Source organism: Peromyscus californicus, unplaced genomic scaffold (assembly GCF_007827085.1).
Source record: "Peromyscus californicus insignis strain IS unplaced genomic scaffold, ASM782708v3 Scaffold_8__1_contigs__length_139910024, whole genome shotgun sequence".
NCBI classification, from domain to species: Eukaryota; Metazoa; Chordata; class Mammalia; order Rodentia; family Cricetidae; genus Peromyscus; species Peromyscus californicus.
Window position 1 is genome coordinate 5,839,551 of NW_026294606.1, and position 15,732 is coordinate 5,855,282.

At 40.7% G+C, this 15,732-nt stretch overlaps 1 protein-coding gene across 10 annotated transcripts in view; it reads left to right on the plus strand.

The window, feature by feature from the left end:
• Kif27 (kinesin family member 27) overlaps positions 1-15,732 on the plus strand; it is a 111,441-nt gene that overhangs the window by 14,332 nt on the left and 81,377 nt on the right. For 9 of the 10 annotated variants that reach the window (XR_008215660.1, XM_052727511.1, XM_052727512.1 and 6 more), the window contains one exon: positions 4,010-4,153. The exons of the other annotated variant lie outside the window; for it this stretch is intronic. Coding sequence is in view for 8 of the 9 variants with exons in the window: in XM_052727511.1 (XP_052583471.1) it covers positions 4,010-4,153 (144 nt within the window). In the remaining variant the exon portion in view is untranslated. The remainder of the gene's footprint in view (positions 1-4,009; positions 4,154-15,732) is intronic. 10 annotated transcript variants of the gene reach the window in all.

Sequence of the window (15,732 nt, forward strand, 5' to 3'; positions counted from 1 at the left end):
ACAGAGTCTTTAGCAGTTATATGGAGCTGTTACACTCCCAGTTGCGGAAATGGTTTCTAAAAATCTTAATTTTTCTTTTAATGAAACTTGAAGTTTATATTTTTGTAACAAAAATATACTATAGCACAAATTCTAATTGGTCTTAATAATAAAAACCCAGAGTCAGATATCAGGATGAAAGCTGAAAGATCAGAGAAGCAGAGCAGCCAACCATTAGAAATACTTCTTGGAATCCTCAGCCTGAAAGGGCTGAGCTCCACCCCACCTGTCACTTCCTCTCTCCTCTTAGCCGTATCACTTCCTGTTTCCTTCTCCTAAGTGCTGGGATTAAAGATGTGTGCCACCACTGCCTGGCCTCTAGTGGCTTCTTAGCTCCACACTCTGATCTCCAGGGAAGCTTTATTTGTTTTTTGTTTTGTTTTGTTTTTTTTTTTGGTTTTTTGAGACAGGGTTTCTCTGTGTAGCTTTGCGCCTTTCCTGGATCTCGCGCTGTAGACCAGGCTGGCCTCGAACTCACAGAGATCTGCCTGCCTCTGCCTCCCGAGTGCTGGGATTAAAGGCGTGCGCCACCACCGCCCGGCTGGGAAGCTTTATTTGTTAAAGCACAAAGTATCACTTTTTGTTACTGTGACAGAATATGTGCCAAAAGCAACTTTTAAAGGTGAAGTTTTCTTTTGGGTCACAGTTTGAAAGTCTAGTCCATCATGGCAGGACAGGCATGACAGCAGGAACAGGGGACTGCTGGTCACGTAGAGAAGTGAATGCTGGTGCCATACTCACTTTGGGTTTTTTATTCATTCTGGGATGGGTCTTCCTTCTTCAGCTAAAACATTTTATAATATCCTCATAGACACACCTGCAGTTGTATGTTTCCAAGTGATTATAAATTTAGTCTAGTTGACAATGAAGCTCGCCCATCACAATTCCATCCCTTATCAACTTGACATCCATTGTTTTAGGTCATAACATCCCATCCCTGTCTCTAGGTCTCATTTTCATCTCATAATACAAAATGCATTTAGTTAATCTCTAAATATCCCCATAGTCTAACAGTCCTAAGATTGCTCTAAAGTCTAAAGGATCTTCTGAGACTCAGATTTCTTAACTTTGGGCCCTATAATGTCAGTGTGCAACGGCACCAAATAAACATGTGCAATGTAGAAGGGAGAAACGGGACATAGCAAGGAAGTGGGACCAAAGCAGGACTGAAACCCAGCAAGGAAAACACCAAATCTTGCATCTTCATGTCCAGCATCTGGGGCTTGTGATGTATCATCTGGGCTACAAAGGACTTGAGTAGCCACATCTCTCCAGCTCTGCTGCTTCAGTACAGATATTCTCTCTCTTAGGCTTGTCCTACTGCTTGTCTATAACTTTCCTTAATCAGTGTGCCATGGTCCTGGCATCTCCAATACCCTGGGGTTCCATTACAACTTAGGCATTGCCTTCACAGCTTTACCCATTGGCCTCTCAGGGATTCCTTGCAAGGAATTCTACATTACAATACATTAACTAGCCTCGGTGGCGTTCTAAAAACTTGGTACAAGCCTCCGTGACCTCCACACTCTTGCATCTGTCACACCTACACAATCACTATCTCCTGGATAATGCTGCCAAGTTCTGCTGTTAGATGGTGCTGGGGCCTGGCTCCTTTGTACTGCAGTCGTGTCCACCTTTCAATGAGACACTTTCCTAGGTAGTCGTTTTTAGAAGGGAACCCCTTAAACAGCAAGGCCAGTTCGGGCTTTCTTCTTTCAAATGAATTTTCATTCTTACAAGATGGAGCCTTTCTTAGGTAGACTCTTGCCATCAAGGCACATTTCCTATTGCCCAGCCACCTCATCAATAGCTTTCAACCCATTTCTTTTCCTGCCAGACAGTACATTTTTCCGACAAGTGTATGCTTTGCTTGCTGCTTTCTCTCACACTATAGATCTGGGTAAGAGGAGTGAGTAGTAACTATGCCATAGCCTGAATGCTATCCTGTTTTGAAGTTTTCTTCACCAAACAAATTAGTCCAGAATGCTTTGAATTCAGACAGACTGCAGCCTAAGTCTTTGTCAACTGTAATAGTTACCATTAGAGTCCTTGTTTCCCTCTGAAGCCTCATGAACTGAGTCGCCACTGTCCACATTTCTTTTGGTGTTCTGGTCTACCAAACTGCTGCCAGAATGGCCCATTAAACTCCAAGTATAGCATTCTAGGGTTTTCTACATTAATTTTCCAAACTTTCATAGTCTTCTGGCACACCAGGTCATGTTATGAGGTTCATCACAGCAATGGCCCCACTTGTTAGTAGCCATGTTTTTTCTGTCAGTTAATTTTCTTGTTGCTGTGACAGAATACCTGAGAGAAGCAGCCTGAAGAGAGGAGGACTCACTTTGGCTCACAGTTTGGAGGGTCCGGTCCGCCATGAAGGGCTGCCATGATGGCAGGAGCAGAGGGCTACTGGTCATGTTGCTCCTGCTGTCAGGAGAACAGATGAGTGCTGGTGTTCTACATGCTTCCTCATTTTTGTTCCTGTAGAAGGGTACCATTAACATTTACTGTGGCTTTTCCCTCAGTTAAGCCTTTATTCAAAAACCTTAAAGACACATCCACCTTTTAAAACCAGCCTGGCTGACAGATTTGTTTGTGCTTACTTAGTTTAAAAATTGTTTGCTATATATCTTAAGTGTATGTTAAACCTAACAAAAGTAGTCACAAACAAGAAATAAAGACATTAAATTTTACTTCCAGGCTTTAGAATCTGTCTCTTGCTAGTAAAAGTATTAAAAATCCACAAGGAAACTTTATTTAAATGCCCAAATGAGTTTTTATATCTTATAGGAAAATATGAGAGCTTTGATTATTAAAAACCCATATTAAGGGCTGGAGAGATGGCTCAGAGGTTAAGAGCACTGACTGTTCTTCCAGAGGTCCTGAGTTCAATTCCCAGCAACCACATGGTGGCTCACAACCATCTACAATGAGATCTGGCACCCTCTTCTGGCCTGCAGACAGAACACTCACTGTATACATAATAAATAAATAAATCTTTAAAAAAAAACCCATATTAAAATCTCATGACAACTCTAGCAAAGTTACAAAAATCTTTTTTTTTTAATTTGTATTTTTATTTTGCAATACAATTCAGTTCTACATATAATCAGCCACGGATTCCCTTGTTCTCCCCCCTATGGCCCCCCTCACCTTCCCCCTAGGCCACCCCCCATTCCCACCTCCTCCAGGGCAAAGCCTCCCCCGCGGACTGAGATCAACTTGGTAGACTCAGTCCAGGTAGGTCCAGTCCCCTCCTCCCAGGCCGAGCCAAGCAATCCTGCATAGGCCCCAGGTTTCAAACAGCCAACTCATGCAATGAGCACAGGACCTGGTCCCACTGCCTGGATGCCTCCCAAACAGATCAAGCCAATCAACTGTCTCACCCATTCAGAGGGCCTGATCCAGTTGGTGACCCCTCAGCCATTGGTTCATAGTTCATGTGTTTCCATTCATTTGGCTATTTTTCCCTGTGCTTTATCCAACCTTGGTCTCAACAATTCTCGCTCATATAAACCCTCCTCATTCTCGCTCTTATTGATCACATTCTAGAACCTAGATAAGGGAAAAAATCATCAAGAAAATCTTGTTTTCATGGTAATTAATTCTCAGAGAGTCACAGTGATAAGTCCCTCTATTTCTGCCTTTCTCAAAAAGAATCTAGAAGTGAAAGGAAGAGGATAAGAAAACACTAAATGAGCCGGGTGGTGGTGGCACACACCTTTAATCCCAGCACACGGGAGGCAGAGGCAGGTAGATCTCTGTGAGTTTGAGGCCAGCCTGGTCTACAGAGTGAGTTCCAGGACAGGCTCCAAAAGCTACACAGAGAAACCCTGTCTTGAAAAACCAATTAAAAAAGAAAAACCAACACTAAATGACACCATCAAGTGGCCGTTCTGGGTTTTATATCACTGTGTAGTTCTCTGAGCAGTTCTGAGCTCTGCCTTCTGCCCCCGCCCCTCCCCCACAGTGTGCCCTGGCTGCTGATCAAGTGCTGTTCACTCAGAAGGAGCTGGAGATGGAGGAGCTCAGGAGTCAAGTGCAGCTGATGGTGCAGGAGAACAAAGGACACACTGTAACTTTGAAAGAAGCACAGAAAGTGAATAGATTACAGGTAGGTCTCAGTGATGAAGCTTTGTAATGCAGCATCTGGGTGAACAAAGAGCATCTTAAACCATAAACTTGTGCTTACAGAGGTGTATTTCGGGTGGATAGCTCTGGACACTGGCATCTGAAAGAGTTACTTTTTTTTTAAAAGAATTATTTATTTATTATGTATGCAGTGTTCTGCCTGCATGTATGCCTGCAGGCCAGAAGAGGGCACCAGATCTCATTACAGATGGTTGTGAGCCACCATGTGGTTGCTGGGAATTGAACTCGGGACCTTTGGAAGAACAGCCAGTGCTCTTAACCTCTGAGTCATCTCTCCAGCCCCAAGTTACTTTTTTTAAACCCTAAATCTTAAGGAGAAACCATTTTGTTGTTAGCCTGGTATCTGTTTCACAGACAAAGAAAATACCTATGGACTTTGATTTACAAATCATGCATTAGTTATCTTTTCTCCAGACTTTTCTATTTACTTTTGTCAAATTACTAGGCAATGTGGTATTAAGTAAGAACTGCAAAGCAGGACTGGTGGTGTGGTGCAGTGGTAAACAACTTACATATATATATATATATATATATATATATATATATATATATATATATATACATACATACATATATATAACTTACAACTTATATACAAGACCATGGGTCAAGTCTCATAACATATACTCTTTCTCTTTCCTCTCTCTCTTCTCTCCTCAAATCCCAAAGCAATTGGAAAGTAATCATAAAATTGAAACTTTTATAATTTATGAGGCTCCTCTTACACTATCTGAGTTATTTGCTCTTTGATTTTAGTTGTCTTCAAATTCTCTATCTTGGAATTCTTATGCATAACACACATATGCCTGTATATTTAAAATTTTCTTGCCAATGGCCAAGTGTGGTGGCTCATACCTTTAACCTCAGCACTCAAGAGGCAGATGCAAGTGATCTCTGTGAGTTAGAGGCCAGCCTGGTCTACATAGGGAGTTCTAGGCCATCCAGGGCTACACAGTGAGACCCTGTCTCAAAAACAAAACACAATATTTTGCTCAGAATAGTGTTCTGAAATATTTCCTGGGTTTTTTCCCCATTAGTTTCAGACCTTGCATTTTGACCCATTTTAAATTGATTTTTTTGTATAGAAGAGACTGACATCCAGTCTCTTTATTCTCTGTGTGAATATCCAATTTCCTAAGCACAATTTGTTGAAAATATTGTCTTTTCTCCACTGTGTATCTTTACTGTCTGTCTAAGTCAGGGTCTCTGTTGCTGTGACAAAACAGCATGACCAAATAGAAAATTGGGGAGAAAAGGGTTTATTTGGCTTAAAATTTCCATATTGCCATTCATCATCAAAGAAGTTGGGACAGAAACTCAAACAGGGCAGGAACCTGGAGGCAAGAGCTGATGCAGAGGTCATGGAGGGTGCTGCTTGCTGGCTTGTTCGTCATGGCTTGCTTAGTCTGTTTTCTTATAGAACCCAGGACCACCAGCCTAGAGGTGACACCATCCACAGTGGGCTGGGCCATTCCCCATCAATCACTAATTAAGAAAATGCCCTACAGCTGAATCTTATGGGGCATTTTCTCAATTGAGGTTCCCTCCTTAAGATAACTCTAGCTTGTGTCAAGTTGACATAAGACTAGCCAACACAACTGACTTTGTCAGCTTGACACACAAACACATCACTATTAAGCCACAACCCTTCCCTTCTTATTCTGTCCCCAAGATCTCACATTAAAATCATAAATAACTTAAAAAATCCCACAGTCTTTACAAATTCAAACACATTAAAATTTCAGTCACTTTAAAATAGCCAATCTCTTTTAAAATCCAAAGTCTTTTAAATTTCAAAGCCTCTCAACTGTGGGCTCCAGTAAAATAAAAAATAAATTACTTTCTTATTTCAAGAAGGAAACACTGTAGCAAGCTTTCTTGTCAGACTTTCTTTGGACTGCCAGCCCGAAAATAATGACACAGAGATTTATTAATTACGAAAGCTTGGCCTGTAGCTTATGCTTCCCCCCGCCCCAGCTAGCTCTTATAACTTAATTAACCTGCTTTTATTAATCTATGTTCTACCATGTGGCTTTTATCTTTCCTCAGTATGGCACATCCAGCTTGCTCTGATTCTCACTGTCATCTCTCTGCCTCTCTTCTTCCCAGAGTTCTCTCTCTCCCCTGGAAGTTCTGCATATTCTCTCCTGCCTAGCTATTGGCCATTTATCTCTTTATTAAGCCAATCAAAAGGCACCTCAGACAGAGACACATCTTTACAGTGTAAACAAACATTTTTACAACAAAGAACCAGGGCACAATTACAATCAAATCAAAGCAAAACCAAACTCCAAAAGTATAAATAACTCAGCATCCAATATCTAGATTCACTCACAATCTTCTGGGTTCCTCCAAGGGACTTGGGTTACTTCTCCAGGTCTGTCCTCTGCAGCACACATGGCTTGTCTTCTAGGCTTCAGTTGGCTCCACTCCAATACTGCTGCTGTTCTTGGTGGTCATCCCATGATACTGGACATCTCCAAAATTCTGGGGTCTTCTGCTGCAACTGGGAAGTACTTTCACCAATGTCCTCTCATAAGCTTTCTTCCTGGTACCAAGCCTCAACTTCTCTGCATGATCCCTTCAATCTTGGGCCTTCAACTGCCACTGAGGCTGCATCTTCACCAATGACCTCTCCTGGCCTCTCACAGTGCCAAGCCTCAGCTGCTTTCCATGACACCTTCATTCCTTCAAAACCAGTACTACTAGGGTGATTCTTTTTTTTTTCAAGGATTAAAACATCTATTCAATCACACATATCTTCAACAGATCATCACAATAAAAATAAATGTCCAGAAATATTATATAACAAATAATAACATTCTAAAAACCAGGGTGATTCCTAACATTACCCAAGTTTGGCTTCCAGCATGAGGTACAACCTTGGCCACCTTTGGAACACAGCTTCTGTGTGCTGACTCTGAGGAAACACTTCTCAGAAGATTTCCCCTTGATGATTGATGCTAGTCTCCTCCTCCTCCTCTTCTTCTACTTTTTCTTTTTAACATTTTTTCCTTTATTTTACATACCAACCACAGTTTCCCCTCCCTCCTCACCTCTCATTCCCCTCCTCTGACTCCCATCTACCCCCCTCCCCATCCACCCATTCTTCCTCTGTCTCCATTCAGAAAGGGGCAGGCCTCCCATGGACTTGAACATAGCATTGCATATCAAGTTGAGGCAGGACCAAACTCTTCTGCCTGTATAAAGGCTGGACAAGGTAATCCAGAATGGGGAACAGGTTCCAAAAAGCCAGTTAAGCATCAGGGACAGGTCTTGATCTCACTGCTAGAAGCCTTACAAATAGACCAAACTACACAACTGTCACACATATGCAGAGGGCCTAGGTTGGTCCCATGTAGACTCCCTGTTTGTTCAGAGTCCATGTGTTCCCATGAGCTCAGGTCAGCTGTCTCTGTGGGTTCCTCTGTCAGGACCTTGACTGCCCCCTGGCTCATACAACCCCTCTTCCCTTTCTTCAGGATGACTCCCAGAGCTCTGCCCAGTACTTGGCTGTGGATCTCGGCATTTGCTTCCATCAATTACTGGATAAAGGCTGTCTGATGACAATTAGGGTAGTCACCAATATGATTACAGGAGATGGCCAGTTCAGGCACCCTCTCCACTATTGCTAGGGGTCTTAGTTGGGGTCATCCTTGTGGATTCCTGGGAGTCTCCCTAGCATCAGGTTTCTCCCTAACATCTGGCCCCCAAAACGCCTCCTGCACCGAGCCTGCCCAACCCGCTCCCTCAAGTTCCCATCCCTCCATTCCTCCCCACCCCTGCCCCCAGTTTACCCGGAGATCTCTTCTATTCCCCTTCCCAGGGAAATCCATGTGTCCCTCTTTGGGCCTTCTTTGTTTTCTAGCCTCTTTGGGGCTGTGGATTGTAGGTTGGTTATCCTGTACTTTACTCCTAATACTCACTTATGAGTGAGTATATACCATGTTTGTCTTCTTGTCTGGGTTACCTCACTCAGAATTGCTTTTTCTAGTTCCATCCATTTGCCTGCAAATTTCATGAGGTCATTGTTTTTTACAGCTGAGTAACACTTCATTGTGTAAATGTACCACATTTTCTTTATCTATTTTTCGGTGGAGGGGCATCTAGGTTGTTTCAGGTTCTGGCTATTACAAATAATGCTGCTGTGTAGTTGAGCAAGTGTCCTAGTGGTATGATTGAGCATCCTTCGGGTATATACCCAAGATTGTTATAGCTGGGTCTTGAGGTAGATTGATTCCCATTTTCTGAGAAACCGCTATATTGATTTCCAAAGTGGCTGTACCAATTTGCACTCCCACCAGCAGTGGAAGAGTGTTCCCCTTACTCCACATCCTCTCCAATATAAGCTGTCATCAGTGTTTTTGATCTTAGCCATTCTGACAATTGTTTTCAAGCTCTGCTATAGAGCTATAGTAATAAAAACAGTTTGGTATTGGCATAAAAATAGACACATGGATCAATGGAATCGAATTGAAGACCCTGATATAAATCCACACACCTATGAACACCTGATTTTTGACAAAGAAGCCAAAATTGTACAATGGAAAAAGGAACACATCTTCAACAAATGGTGATGGCATAACTGGATGTCAACATGTAGAAGAATGCAAATTGATCCATATCTGTTGCCCTGCACAAAACTTAAGTCCAAGTGGATCAAAGACCTTAACATAAATCCAGTTACACTGAACATTATAGAAGAGAAAGTGGGAACTATCCTTGAATGCATTGGCACAGGAGACTACTTCCTAAATATAACACCAGTAGCACAGACACTGAGATAGACAATTAATAAATGGGACCTTCTGAAACTGAAAAGCTTCTGTAAGGCTAAGGACACTGTCAATAAGACAAAACACAGGCTGGAGAGATGGCTCAGAGGTTAAGAGCACTGACTGCTCTTCTAGAGGTCCTGAGTTCAATTCCCAGCAACCACATGGTGGCTCACAACCATCTGTATGAAATGTGGTGCCCTCTTCTGGTCTGCAGTCACATGTAGTTGGAGAGTTTTCTCTCTGGATCCCACCAAACTCTGGCAGTCCGACAGCCCACTTATAAAATAAACACACAGACACTTATATTATTTAAACTGTTTGGCCTAGTGGCTCAGGCTTCTAGCTATCTAGTTCTTACATCTTAAATTAATCCATTTCTATAAATCTATACCTTGCCACGTGGCTCGTGGCTTAGGCTTACCGGTATCTTCACATGCTGTTTGTCATGGCGGTGGCTGGCAGTGTCTCCTCCCACCTTCCTGTTCTCTCAGTTCTCCTCTCTGTTAGTCCCGCCTATACTTCCTGCCTGGCCACTGTCCAATCAGTGTTTTGTTTATTGACCAATCAGAGCATTTGACATACAGACCATCCCACAGCAGTCACATATGCTGTATACATAATAAATTAAAAAAAAGACAAAACAGCAGCCTACATAATGGGAAAAGATCTTTATCAACCCCACATCTAACAGAGGGCTGATATCCAAAATACATAAAGAACTTAAAAAACTAGACATCAAAATATCAAATAATCCAATTAAAAATGGGATACAGATCTGAACAGAGAATTCTCAACAGAAGAATCTCAAATGGCCAAAATACACTTAAAGAATTGTTCAGCATCTTTAGTCATCAAGGAAATGCAAATCAAAATGACTCTGAGATATCATCTTACACCTGTCAGAATGACTAAGATAAAAAACACTGGTCTCTTCTTAATCACAACTGATTAGCTCCAGCTAACTAGCACCAGTTGTCCCAGTAAAGGTTCCACTTCACTTGTGCTGGTCTCTTGTTAATCACAGCTGACTCTTCAGCCCCACTTGACCAGAGTGCCAGAATCTTAATTCAAATAGAAGGCCTTGATAGAGTATTTAAATTTCCCTCTGAGTATTCATAAGCCAGGCCTTCATTGTCTGCATTGCTCTTAACACTCAATGGCTTTTCTAGCTCAAAGTTCCAAAGTCCTTCCACAGTCCCCCAAAAAACATGGTCAGGTCTGTCACAGCAATACCCTACTCCAAGTACCAACTTCTGTCTTAAAGTTTCTATTTCTGTGACAAAACATTATGACCAAAAAGAAAATTGGAGAGGAAAGGGTTTATTTGGCTTAACACTTCTAGATTGTTCATCATCAAAGGCAGTTGGGACAGGAACTCAAACAGGGCAGGAACCTGGAGGCAGGAGCTGATGCAGAGGCCATTGTTCTTTTTTAACAAATTCTCAGTTGTTTGACTTTACCAATAAAGACTTGGGAACCGCATGCTCAGAGAGGCAGAGAAAGCACCCAGCTGACCTTCCTCCTCAGCTTATACCCCAGAAACATCTCCTCTCTTGTAGCAGGAATCTTAACAGTTCTTATTAATAAAATCAAACCTGAGGCCAGTTATTGGGGTGAACGCTGGTAGATCAGATGCAGAACAAGCCACAGCTGTCTCACCTCGCCGGATCCTCAGCTGATTCTGTTTCCTCAGACTGGATGCCTCTGAGTCCTCATCCCGAATGAATCTCAGCTGAACTGCTGCTCAAAAGCCTGAAAGCTTAACCAAGCCAAATGCTTCTAGTTTCTGGTCCTCACGCCTTATATACCTTTCTGCTTTCTACCACTCCCTGGGATTAAAGGCTCATTTTTTTTCTGGGATTAAAGGCGTGTGTCACCATGCCTGGCTGTTTCCAATGTGGCCTTGAACTCACAGAGATCCAGAGGGATTTCTACCTCTGGAATGCTAGGATTAAAGGTGTGAGTGCCACCATTTTCTAGCCTTTGTATCTAGTGGCTGTTCTGTCTCTGACCCCCAGATAAGTTTATTAGGGTGTACAATATTAGGGGAACACAATACCACCACACTCTCTCCTACTGTCTCAACCAAGTCTCCTCAAACTCAATGTCCCTCCCTTCTATTTCCTATGTATATCTCTCTCTGTCCTCCTGACTCCCCTTTACTCGCTATGGTTTTTTTCTTTATCCTCCTGTGTTCACTTCCTGTCAACGGGTTGCTTGCTCCACCTCTTGACCTATGGTTGACTTTATTTAATTCTGTTTACAATATTCAAGCAGAAAGCTCTTGAATTAAAGGTAAGGTGTATGCTAAGGTTGAGCCACACCAAAACTAGAAGCAGGTTTTTCCAGCAATCTTTGGGTTTACAGTGTGATTAGATATCCTGCAACAGGCCATGGAGGAGGGCTGCTTACAGTCTTGCTCCTCATGGCTTTCTCAGTCTGCTTTCTTATAGAACCCAGGACCACCAGCCCAGAGATGGCACCACCCACAATGGGCTCGGCCCTCCTCCATCAATCACTGATTTTTTTGTTTGTTTATTTTTTGCTTTTCTTTTTGTTTTTCAAGGCAAGGTTTCTCTGTGTAGCCTGGCTGTCCTGCAACTCACTCTGTAGACCAGGCTGGCCTCAAACTGCCTCTGCCTCCTAAGTGCTGGGATTAAAGGTATGCGCCACTACCACCTGGCTGGCATTAGTCACTAATTAAGAAAATTACCTATAGCCGGGTCTTATAGGGTGTTTTCTCAATTGAGTTTCCCTCCTAAAAGATAACTTTAGCTTGTGTCAAGTTGACATAAGGCTAGCCAGCACACTGTCTTTATCAAAAATCAATTGGCTGTAAACACTCTGTCTGTAAGGACTCTGTTTCATTGTTCTGTGTAACTTAACACACCCCATGGTTTAAATAAACATATGTTCTGTGTTTTTTTTTTGCATGTATCATGCTGTTTGGATTGGAGTTAGTGTTTTTTAATGTCCCCAACTTTGTCCCTGTGCTCAGAATTACTTTGGTTATACAGTCTTTGTAGTCCTGTACAGAGTTTAGTAGTATTTCTTATACCTCTATGAAGAATATCACTGCTGTTGGGATAGGAACTACATTGACTCTATAGACTGCTTTGGGTACTGTGGAGTATTAATTTAACTGTTATTTCTTCCAGTCCACGAACATGGAAGGTCATTCTATCATGGGTTTCCCCTTTATGTTCTTTCATTAGGGTCTTATAATTTTCATTGTAGAGGTTATTCACTTCTTGGTAATATTTAATATTTAACTATGAATTGATTTCCTTTTTCAGGAATTTTGTTATTAGTATTTAAAAGCTCTACTAGTTTTTATAAGTTGATTTGTATTCTGCCAACCCTGATGAGTTCATTATCATTTTAACAAGTTTTTTTTTGTCGAGTATTGTTTGTTTGTTTTAAATAAGATCAAAGGGCTGTAGAAATGTGTAGATGTAACCAACCGTCTTATCAAATAAGAAACACAGAGCCAATTCAGAGAAGAAAACCAAGAGGTCAGAGCTAAGAGCCTCACCCTTCCTGATTCAGGGATCCTCTCCAGCCAAGAGAGCTCTCCGAAAAGGACCTACTTCCTGTGTGTCTGTCTTTAAAGTCTTCCTGTTCTGCCTTCTCATTGGTTGTAAACCCAAACATGTGACTGCCTCGTCACTGCCTGAATGTACCGCCCTCCAGGTCCCTAAAGGCATGCGCCACCGCCGCCACGCACTTGCTATGACTCTAATAGCTCTGACCCCCAGACAACTTTATTAACATACAATTAAAATCACATTTCAGTATAAGTAAAATACCACCACATTTCCCCTTTTCTATTTTAATAAAAAGGAAAAAAAAAGAAAAAGGTTATAACTAACAAAAGAAAAACTATATACAAAAGTACAATGACTATATACAATATATACAAGTAATAAATGTCTAAACAATGTCTAGTCCATTTGTATTTGACAAATTCAGAGAAAATAATTTCATTATCTATCCTATTTTGTTAAGTCCAAAATGTATCTAATTCACTTTCTATCCTAATTAATCTTCAACTATAACTAACTAACCTTCAACTATAACTACCTAATCTTCAACTCCCTCAGAGACCCAAGAAGGAAATAATATTAGCTAACAAAAATAAAAACAGAAAATGCATGCAAGCAACTTCCAAAAAATTTGTGAGTTGACAGAAACAGCCAGCTGCCTGGACAGTCACCTGAGGTTTCTCCACAGTGTTGGGGCATCATCTTCAGCCTATAGGCTTAGCGTATCTGACAGACTCGTTTGTGAAGTAGGATGTACACAAGGTCAACAGTTCAACCTCACATTGGGTGATAGCAGTCCATGTACCAGAAACACCTGAATTCCACTAGTGTCATGTCATGATTCAGGATTTTAAATTCTGGAAATTGTTGATGTTTTTTTAATTCAGCTGTCCATTCTTCTTGGCTGTGTATATATGGTGTCATCTCAGCATCCCGCTCTTCTCCACATCCCTCTATCAAATGCCAGTCTACTATTGAGAGGCGTGAGCTTAGTTACTCTTCAAGAATAACTGTTTCAGCTGCTGTTCCATTGCACATCAGAAGCCATCGGCCCACTGCTTATTCAGCTGCCTTCGAAGAAAAGGGCACTGTACCTTTTCCAAATTGCGAAGGCCACTTCAGGGATGGTGCCATATTGTCCTGGCCTCAGAAGATGCCTTTTGATAAAGCCATAACCACACTTGTTTTGGCAAGAATCAGTAGTCCTTTGTTTCATGTCCTGTCTGTCCATTTTGTCAGCAGTTGATTCAAGGATACTTTGTTGTCCAGTGGCTAACTTTTGCCACAATGAAAGTTAACTCCATACACAGTTTCTTCAATGCCCATAATTTCTCTGAAGTAGATTGGTACTGCCAGGAGCCGACATGCCTCATAATCATAACAAAAAAGAAAAATTTTCTAAGTTATTAAAACATTTTAAATGCCATATTCTGTAGATCTCTGAAGGGTTTGAAGATGACCTGTCTAAAATATATCTGCTCAATTTTTAAAACATATCTAATATGACTACAAGTTCTATTGTAATGTCTAACTACTAACTTTCATTTCTTTATATCCTAATAGTTGGTAATAATAACATTCAAGGATCAGAAAATAGCATTGTTAAATGAATGGTATAAGTACAATTAGAGATATACATATAGCATTTTCTAACAATATCAATTTCAATATATATAATTTGTATACAATATAAAACAATCCAATCCAATGTAAAGTATTTAAAACTAGTAATTGTCTTTTTCTTCTTCTTTCTTTCTCTTATTTTTTTTAAACAAGAACCTTAAATCTAATCTCCTTTGCTTAGCCTTTTTCCTAACCCTTGACAACAACTTGTAACCAACTCCCCTAAACAATGAAAATTATCCCAGACCCAAAACCCATTAAAAAGACCAAAAAACCACCCGCCCCACACCACCTTTTTGGGAATGTGGGCGTCGTATTCTTAAAATTGCTTCCTGCTGGGTATGGGCGAAGTTATCTTTATCCTGAAAGAAAAATTTTAGGTTAATTGTCAAATTCTAGGAAAGGTAACCATATCCTTCATTATCCAGTCTGTGTATAATGCCAAAGTTCAGGGTTTATCTCAAGTCTTTATTCAAGTAGTCTTTGAGACTGGATCATCTCAGCTAGTCATCTCAAAATTGCTATGAGCACCTTGTAGTTCAAAGCTGATCTGTAGATGATGTTTGTCAGCTTAGTGATATTATTATTGTCCACGTGGAATTGTTGTTGTTGTGGGGCCCCAACTTCTTCCTGGAGACTCCAGTTGATGTTAGGCCTGGCCGTGATTTCCTGCAGAAAACTGATAAGAGACTCGAACACAAAGACATATATATGCAGCTAATTGAAGCCTTTTTTCTAGAATTAATTAATACTCTATATGACCATTCATATCTTAACAAAGGTTAAAATGTATATATATCTATATATCTATATATTAATCTTGTAAATTTTGATATAAAATTTGTACTTTAAGAAAAGTTTTAAAGAATCAGAATAGAATCAAAGAGTTGAGATTAGTAATAGAATAGTCCCTTAGTTAATTTGGCTTTTCTCCTGTCCCATAGCAGAAGATGGCTCTTTTATTCTGGCATGATACAGGGGGTTTGCATTTTCCTTTTAACAACATGCTTGAGTTTAAAGAAGGAGAGAGCCATTCTCCAACTCTAAAGTCAGCTTTAAATTTTAATTGAACTGGGACTATTAGAAGACCAATAGTGTTAAATTTTTAGAGAAAAGCAGAAACAAACATTTAGGAAGACATAAAATTTTTTAGATAATATATACCCATACGCCGTTTCACTCTGTTTCCTGGGATAGATGATTTGTCCCTTTTCTCAGTTGTCTCATTTGTCCAGTGTTCTTCAGATTCCTTAACCTTCATTCTCCTAAAAGACAAAAACAAAAACCTTTCCCCAAGACTAATTTTGGGGATGTTCCTTTTTGGCAAGTTATTATCTGATTAAATGAAAAGACATGTGTTATTGGTATAAGTTAGTTTAATTTGGATGTTCATGCTGGTTGATGAACTATCACCTCCTCTAATTAAGAGGTTTCTCTTGTTCAAATCAAACCTTTATCAATTTTGATGGTACCCACAACTTATCTTCTCCTGTAGAAACAAAAGCAAAACCTCGTCCCCAACGTAACACATACCCTGGTTTCCATTCTGAGGTCAGCACATCCTTAAAGTATATAGGCTGATTTAATTCTGTAGT